The 9,581-nt window shown below is 31.9% G+C and overlaps 1 protein-coding gene across 1 annotated transcript in view; it reads left to right on the top strand.

Moving 5' to 3' along the window:
- The window catches only part of AP3B1 (adaptor related protein complex 3 beta 1 subunit), a 191,594-nt gene that overhangs the window by 65,923 nt on the left and 116,090 nt on the right, over positions 1–9,581 (top strand). The window contains exons 10-13 of the mRNA XM_015571572.1: positions 168–222; positions 311–382; positions 2,413–2,475; positions 3,944–4,076. Of these exons, the coding sequence (XP_015427058.1) occupies positions 168–222; positions 311–382; positions 2,413–2,475; positions 3,944–4,076 (323 nt within the window). The remainder of the gene's footprint in view (positions 1–167; positions 223–310; positions 383–2,412; positions 2,476–3,943; positions 4,077–9,581) is intronic.

The raw sequence follows: 9,581 nt of genomic DNA, 5'->3' as shown, positions 1-9,581 counted from the left end.
AAATGTACTTTAAAATAAGGCATAAATATCTAAAATTTACTGAAAACTTTTTGATATTATATTTGAGTTCCATTTAATATGAAACATCACTAATTCCTTTTCTTTAATGTACTTAAAGATATTTCATTGGAAAATATACCCAGTGAAAATTCTTGTTTAATTTCTAGGGAGGTGCAGTATATTGTCCTACAGAATATAGCAACTATGTCAATTCAAAGAAAGGTATGTTCATTGTGAGTACATAATTTAAGAGAGAAATGAATGCATTAGTACCATTAAATGTATTCATATGTTTATTTTTGTCATTTAGGGTATGTTTGAACCTTACTTGAAGAGTTTCTATGTTAGGTCAACTGATCCAACTATGATCAAGACACTTAAGGTAGGCATGCTCTTATTTTTCAGATATTCTAATATGTGTTTTCTTTGAAGATACTGCTATAGCTTCTAGCATCTGTAAAATGGAAATCTGTTTTTTAAAAAAACAGATCATTTAGGGATTTTTTTTAAACTTTCTAAACTACATTATTATATACTAGTTACTGTGCTACATCTTAATAATACAAAGTGAAAACATGCTGCCCACACCCTGAATAACTCACAGTATGCTGAATGAAACAGATGTGTAAATAGACAATTTTAACAGTATGTGATATTATGGAGAGTTTAATTGAGTGCTGTAAAAAACAGTCTTCTTCTCTGAAAGATTTAGAAAAGACTTGTGAAAAAGATGATGTTTGAGTGGATTTTAAAATAATAACATTTTTGGGAATTTTGTTGTTGGTTAGTAGGTTGATTGGGAGGTTGTAGAGTTGCAAGTAGGAGATGGGCACAGTTTATGCTAACACAAGGGATTATAAGAGTTGTTTTGAGGGAATGATAACTATAGTATAGAGCAGTGATGGCGAACCTATGACGCACGTGTCAGAGGTTACACGCGAACTCATTTTTTTGGTTGATTTTTCTTTGTGAAATGGCATTTCAATATATAAAATAAATATAAAAAATATAAATCTTTCATTTACTATGGTTGCAAATTTCAAAAAATTTCTATATGTGACACAGCACCAGAGTTAAGTTAGGGTTTTTCAAAATGCTGACACGCTGAGCTCAAAAGGTTCGCCATCACTGGTATAGAGTGTAGTTTGGATATAGCACTATATGGATTAAAACAATGTGATATTAAAACAGAAAAAGAAGTGGAATAGAATTAAAACCTGGAAATAGATCAGTGTATATGAAAGTGTACTGTGTAATAGAGGAGACATTACAAACCAATGCGGAAAGGGTGGACTATAAATATTAGAATTATTGGTTATTCACATGGAAACTGAGTCTAATCATAAGAAAATCTAAGACACATCCAAATACAATGTGTGATATTGAACTGGATATTTGAGGTAACTGGTGAAACTTAGAGAGTGACAGTTGCATTGATGTGATGATCAGTGTAAATGTCTTGATTTTCTTGGTTGTATTGTGGTCTATAAGACATGTCCTTGTTTGTAGGAAATATGCATAGTATTTGGGGACAATGCAATATCAAATTGACAACTATGGTCTCAAATGTTTCAGATCAAAAATAGTTATTTTTACCTTTTTTATATGTTGAGATTGTTTTTTAAATTGTACAGAAAAATTAAATGTCCTCATCAAAATAAAATGAAAAGTCTAGCCATAATCTGGGAGAAAATACACCCATACATATATCTGAAAAATGACTGGTACTTAGAATATATAAAGAACTTCTACAATTTGTGCCTTTTAATTGTAATGCTTGGACCACTTACTTTTAATATTATTATTGATATAAATGTGTTTATGTCTATATCTTGTGTGTTTTCTCTTTGTCCCATTTGTTCTCTGTTGCTTTTTTCCTTTTTCACGCTTTCCTTCAGATTAATTGGATACTTTTTATGAGTAAAAACATCTTTTTAGTGAGCTTATTGGAAATGGGCTTTTAATTGCATATTTCTTGTAACTCTAAATCCAGAATAATTAAAATGTCTAAGAATTTGGGATGGTAGAATGAAGGAAACACAGTAAGACAATCTGGAACACAGAGATACTACGTGGAGGGCAGTAGTTTTCTAATTTTCTTAATAAAAGAAGTCAAACTATCTTAAATTGTTTAGGTTAATTGGATATAAATTGTAAAGTTGGGACAAACAATTAGGGAAAATGTTTGATTCTCTTTTTTGTAATTACTTTTTAAGCACTCTGTAAATATCTATTCTCTATATGCAGATGTAGGGAGACAAAATTCACTTGAAGGGTGTAATGCTTCACAACATTTGTAGCTGTGGCTTCTTTTAAAAACACAAATTACCTTTCTATTAAATGCCTAGCCTCTATTAAATTCATCTTTTTAGTTTGTTTCAAAATGTTTACTTCGTCTTTTTTCTACTATAGCTTGAAATTTTGACAAACTTGGCAAATGAAGCCAACATATCAACTCTTCTTCGAGAATTTCAGGTTTGTATACAGTGCTAATTCTTAACATTTGTTCAGTTTAAAGTTAAATATAAATATACATCTTTCTGAACTTCGAAATATATAATTGTTTAAATAAAACAGTCATTTGGGATGGGGTAATTTTATGCTGTTAGTTGTATTAAGGTGACACATTGGACCTGTTTCAGAATATTGGTGATATAATATTAGATGTTTAAGAAGGTCCATTGTTTAATATATTATTACTTTAGTATCCATTTTATCATTTTTTAACTTTGTATCTTATTTTTGTATTTGTTATGTTCATAGGTATGTTTACTTATAATTTTTTTGAGTAAAATAGTGAATTTTTCTAAAGACCCTTATTTTTAGTTGAGGAAATTAGATAACCAACTGGGTAACAGTTTTTAAATATAATTGATCTTTCCTAAGTGGAACTAAGAGACTTTTTTGTTTAATCTATTTCTTCAACAATTAATCATGTTCTTGCTACCATTTTCACTAAGTTCGTATGTTTTTAGGTATACTTAGATTTTTCTCCTCCATTTGTCATTTAGGCGCCATTTAAATGTATTATTCTATTTTCCATGTTAGATAACCATAGTGTTAAATCTACAGCATGAACTCATTTGAGCTTGGGATTTCAGTTGAATATTGGAATTTAAAATTTATTATATATATCATATATATAAATGTGCATGTTAAAAGTGCTTTCATTTCTGTAAAGAATAAAAACAGTTTTTAAATTAGGAAAGTTTAACCAAGTGAAATTCTTTAGGGCTATCATAAATTTTGTAAAAATCTCTTAACTTTCTGTTGTTAAATAATTGAATTATTTATTTTTAAGTTTGTATAAATATTTATTTACAATGTATCTTTAAAAATTATTTTAAAGAAAATCTATTTATTAAAAGTGTGATATTTTGTTTTGTTGTAAACTGAGTATTTATAAAGTCTTTATTGAAATGTTGTTCACGGTAACTATTTTGGTGTTACTACTATTCAGAAACTATTTTAAAAGTAAAATATTTTTGGAAGCATATTGGTTTTTTTCTTCCTCTTCTCCCAATTTTTGGATTTAGTGTTTCTGAAAAATCAACCCTTTTTTTCATAGATTCACAGATGCTGCTGGTTAAATGAACTGAAACCTCCAAAGAGAGAGTTCTCATCCTATCTTTCAGCCTTGCACTTAAACTATTTGCTATCTTTGGGTTATTGTTATCTCTGCTCCCCACTGTCTGTTTTGGAGTCGTAAGCCACTGTAGCCACAAGTGAATGAATCTGGCTTGAAAATGTACCTCTTTTATAGGCACATTCTTTAAGTAAAAGGGAAATTAAATTTAGCTAAGTCATCAGTTAGTTCTTCCATTGTACTTATAGATGAGATTATGTATGCTGCAATTTTTGTATTGACAAACCAAATGAAAGGCATTGTTTTGTTCACTTGATATAGTACCAGTGTGTAAACTAATTGAAATAATATTTTTAGACTTATGTGAAAAGCCAGGATAAGCAATTTGCAGCAGCCACTATTCAAACTATAGGCAGATGTGCAACAAACATCTTAGAAGTCACTGACACATGTCTCAATGGCCTGGTGTGTCTGCTGTCCAACAAAGATGGTAAGTTGACAGTTTCAATTTGTTTTTCAAGTTATTAATCATTTGAATATTCTTGCATTTTATTTTTTCCTAAATGTCAGTAGCATGGTCATGATGAGTAGCATTTTATCTTTGAAACACACACACACACACACAGTTGTTTTTGTTGTTGTTTTTAGTAAATTGGGTAATTAACTTATAAACAATATCTGTCTTCCCTGAACAAAAATAAGAAAGTATAATTTTTTTTATTTCTTCACAATTTAATCACCTTTATTGTACCCTGTCTCAGAGGCTCTATTTTGCTTTTCAGTGGCATGTAAGCCATGTATAATATTGGTTCACCTGCAGAGGGTGCTAAAAGCAGGCAAATGACTCTATGCCATGGAGAAGTTACTAGATCAAAAAAGTATGTTGAATGTGTTACCATCCAAGTTTTTTCCCAGAAATCCAAGATTAATCCTAGATTTAGAACTCAAAAGTTTGGAACAGTTTCATGTTTTTAAGCCCTACAATATCTAAACATTTTGTAAAACTAGATAGGTAAAATATATAATCTAGATACTGTTCTGTGGTGAAATGTCAGTTATTTCTATGGTATGGCTTTAGATGGCCATGTGGAGAGAGAGAAAAATGAGTCACCTGTCATCTTTAAAATAGTTTATGTAGAGGACATTTATTATAATTATGTATTTGATTAAAATGAGATTCTTTTTCAAAAAAGCATAATTTTTAATGTAAAATCATTGAAATTATTTGTGGGATTCTAAATTATGTCATACCTAGACACAGGCATATATGACATAGCAACCATAGTTTAAATATATCAAATTGATTATTTTATTTGAAAATCACTTTTCACTACAATAACTCTTTTATTCTGAATTATCTTTTTTCTCACATGTAGATATCTTTTGAAACAAAATTCATCCCCAAATAAGAGTGTTTTTTATTGTGAACATAAAATTATAATCTTTTACCTATAAACTCAAGATGTTATTATTGATAGACTACTTTTCTACATGTAGTAGTAAAACTCTAAATAACTGTGGCAACATAAATTATCAGGTTATAGATTCTTTAAACAAATTGACTGTAGGAGGTAACTAGAGGAAATAGGATGCTAACTATACATTTTATCTATTTTCTACTTTTAATAACTTCCTTTTTATCTGTTCCTATATCACACTTTAAAATATGAGTTCAAAAACATGTTTTTATTTTCTTACATGTTTAATAATGACTTTCTATTTGATCAAATAAGATACACTTCTTGGGTTAAATTTAAAATTACAGTTTTTAAACCGTGGTTTACCATGGTAGTTGTTATTTTAAAATTTAATTGCATACAATAAAGCACCACAAATTAGTTAAAACACAAATTTGTTTTAAGTACAAAATATATTCAAAATTTTTCAATTTTATATTTTGACCTTTTTTTCTCTTGTGAAATTTTCAAGCTGTGAAAAAGCATATTTTTCTACTTCAGCTTATAGCACATTAATTTCTCAAAAAATGTTTTTATTGCCCTAACCAGTTTGGCTCAGTGGATAGAGCATCAGTTTGCGAATTCAAGGGTCCCAGGTTCGATTCTGGTCAAGGGCATGTACTTGGTTGCGGGTACATCCCCAGTAGGAAGCGTGCAGGAGGCAGCTGGTTAACTCTCTATCCCATTCCCTTCCTCTCTGTAAAAAATCAATAAAATATATTTTAGAAAATATTTTTATTGACTTTGATTTAAAAGATGAATATTCTACCCTGTAGCACTTTTAAAGGAGGAATAGATTATTTTATAAATAGGTAATGGGAGACTAATATAATTTATAATCACTCTTAAAAGTAGGAGGATTTAATCATGAAAGCATTGATATTTTAATGTTTTTAGGCTTTTGGTAAACCAAAACTCTCTCTTTAGAACCATGATTTTTTTCTATAGTTTTTATATTAAGAAACTTAAATACTGTCTAGTTATGTTTGCATAATCATTATTAGCCCGTAATACTTGATTCTTTAACTCTTTATCATATGTGCTACACTTTTGTAGTTTGGAGATCTGGCTCAGTATAAGTGAGCAGTAAAACAAATGAAAATATCTATATTAAATCATTAAAGAAATTAATAATATTTTAAACTTTAAAATGGCCAATGTTGACAACAGAGCCCCTTTTGATTCCTATTAAAACTTCTTCTTTTGGAAATAAATGCTATGAAGGAGGCTTTAATTTCTTTAAAATCTGTAAGATCTTTTGAAACTCTAAGGACTTGAGATTCTTTGGTTTTATGTTAGTATGAATATGAATACCTCGTCATCTCTTTGGATTTTATATCTTAAAACCTCAGGGACAGCATTTAGACTTCACTGTTCTTACATGTATTTAATAAATTCTTATTAGACCTGTAGTCTTTTGGTTTTTCTTTTTTTAATGTTAATTTATCCCTTCTTGGCATAGATAATGTTAATTTATCCCTTCCAGGCAGACATGAAACTAGTCCTAAAATAGTCCAATATCATGAAGATTAATTTGACAAAATTTAAAAATATCTATAGCAGAAATCTGCATTTCAGTTGGCTTAAGATAATTTAATTCCTTATGGTAATTTACTTTAAGTAACATATCAGCAAAATTCGCTCTCTGAATGTTTCCTCCATGTACTGTAAGAAGATTATTTTTGTTTGTTTAAATTTTATATAATTCAGTGAGCAATAATTGAGGACTTAAATCAGTTGAAATATTTAGTAAATGTTTAATAGATGAATAAGATACTTACTCAGCCTATAAAAAGTTCCTACCATTGTGGAGCTCACAATCTAATGGAGGGGGACAGTAATATAAAACAAGTACCTGGTATGTTATTATCTCCATATATTGACCACTTGCTTAGTTGCCAGCCATCTCCTTACATTAAGAACTAGACTTCCTATCTATGTTTGATTGGTAATGTTACTTGAATAAATTACCCAATCTCTCTGTGCTTCAGATTCTTCATTTGTAAAATGAGGATAATAGATGACTGTACTAATCCTGAGGACATTTTACTGAGTGAAATAAGCCAGTCACAAAAACACAAATACCAAATGATTTCACTTGCATGGAGTATTAAAAAAGTCAAATTCATAGAATCAAAGACTGCAAAAGTTAGTTGCCAGGGGCTGGGGAAAAAGGATATGGGGAGTTACTGTTCAGTCAGCATAAAGTTTCAGTTAAACTAGATGAATAAACTTTGGAGATCTCCTGTACAACATTGTATCTCTAGTCAACATTGATGTATTGTATACTTAAAATTTTGCTAAGAGGGTAGATCTCATGTTAAGTGTTACCCCATATAATAAAAGCTCAGTGACCAAAACAGTCATTCTGGAATGACCAGAATGACTAGAGACCAGAACACCACAGCCCCTCCCCCCAGTGAGTGGTTAGGAGCGATCAGGCAGGCAGGCAGAGTTGGTTAGGGGCAATCAGGCAGGCAGGCGAGTGGTTAGGGGCGATCAGGCAGGCTGGTGAGCAGTTATGAGTCAGTGGTCCTGGATTGCGAGAGGGATGTCCGACTGCTGGTTTAGGCCTGATCTGAGATTCCTGTGGGATCGGGCCTAAACCAGCAGTCAGATATCCCCCAAAAGGTCTCAGATTGCAAGAGGGTGCAGGCCGGGCTGAGGGACTCCCCCGTTTACTAATTTCGTGCACCGGACCTCTAGTTACTATAATAATATGAAAAAATTTTGAAACAGTAGGCTGTACTTCTTAGAATGAGGACCATCAAGTTCTGTAGAGGACAAGAGGGAAGCTAAGAAAGGTCAAGAACATAGTATTATTTTGTGCTTCTGGTTGAGTACCACCACAGTACTGATGTCTTTGAAGTCCAGGAGGTAGCATAAAGGAAAAGTAGGGTGGAATTAAATGGAGGGAATGAGAAGGCATCTGGGTAAGAAGAATAATGCACCACTGTACCCCAAGATGTTCAGATCTTAATGCCCAGAACCTATGAATATATGACCTTACATGGCAAAAAGGACTTTGCTGATGTGATTAAGATTCTTACCAAGGGGAAATTATTCAAGTGGACCCAGTGTAATCCAAAGGGCCTTTCTAAGGGAAGGAGGGAGGCCAAGAAAGTCAGATGTCAGAAACAGAGGATGGAGTGATGGCACTACTGGAAGGGGGACTTGGAATGCCAACCTCTAGAAGTTGGAAAAGGCAACAGATTTTCCCATGGAACTTAATCCTGTCAACACCTTGATTTTAGCCCATAAAACTCATGTTAATTCTGGCTCCAGAATTATAAGGTTATAATAAACTAGAGGCCTGATGCACAAAATTCATGCAAGAGTAGGCCTTCCTTCCCCCAGCTGCCAACACTGGCTTCCCTCTGGCACCTGGGACGCAGGCTTCCCTCGCAGACCTGGCTTCATCCAGAAGGTCATCCGGAAGGACGTATGGAAGGATGTCCAGTCTAATTAGCATATTATGCTTTTATTATTATAGATGTGTATTGTTTTAAGCACTAAGTTTCTGGTAATCTGTAACAACAACAATGGGGAACTAATACAGCACCAAAGAATAAATAATATTGAGTATATACTTCAACTATAGCCAATCCTGCCTCTGCATGAGTATAATTACAATTAAACATTTTTTTTCTTATTTGGGCTAACTTTACAATAATATATTTTAAAATTAAAAATTTTTATACTAAGGAGTCTTTAAAGTCACACTTAGATCATATTTTACTTCGTGTAGTAATTACTTACATAACCATGTAATGTTTTCAACTAGCATGTAAGTTTGATGAGGGCCAGGTCTCATTCACTCAACCATAAAAAAGAATGGAATCTTACCATTTAAGACAACGTGGCCGGATTTAGAGCAGTGGTGGGGACCCTTTTTCTGCCAAGGACCATTTGGATATTTATAACATCATTCTTTGGCCATACAAAATTATCAACTTAAAAAATAGACTATATTTGGTAAAGCTTTTAATTAACTCACCCCTAATGCCTTGGTAGAGCCAGACCAAATGATTTTGTGGGCCTTATAGGGCCTGTGGACTGGACATTCTCCACCCTTAATCTGGAGGATATTATGCCAAGTGAAATAAGTCAGACAGAGAAAGACAAATACCATATGATTTCACTTACATGTGAAATCTTAAACACACACACACACACACAAACTAAATGAACAAATAAAACAAAAACAAAGTCATAGCTACAAAGGGTCACCAGATGGGAAGGGGATTGGAGGAAGGGATTAAAATATACAAATTGGAGTTATAAAAAAGTCACAGGGATATCAAGTACAACATAGAGAATATTGTAATAACTATGTCTGATTTCAGATAGGTACTAGACTTACCAGGGTGATCACTTTGTAAGGTATGTAAATGCCTAATCACTATGTTGTACACCTGAAACAAATATAATACTGTATGTCAGCTGTAATTGAAAAATAAAATGATGATACTAAGATACCTACCATATGTTAATTGTGAGAAGAAAAAAATATATTTTGTTTACAATTTAAAGAAGCA

This window comes from Myotis davidii, unplaced genomic scaffold, assembly GCF_000327345.1.
Source record: "Myotis davidii unplaced genomic scaffold, ASM32734v1 scaffold44, whole genome shotgun sequence".
Taxonomy (NCBI): domain Eukaryota; kingdom Metazoa; phylum Chordata; class Mammalia; order Chiroptera; family Vespertilionidae; genus Myotis; species Myotis davidii.
This window is presented reverse-complemented; position numbering and strand designations above follow the sequence as displayed.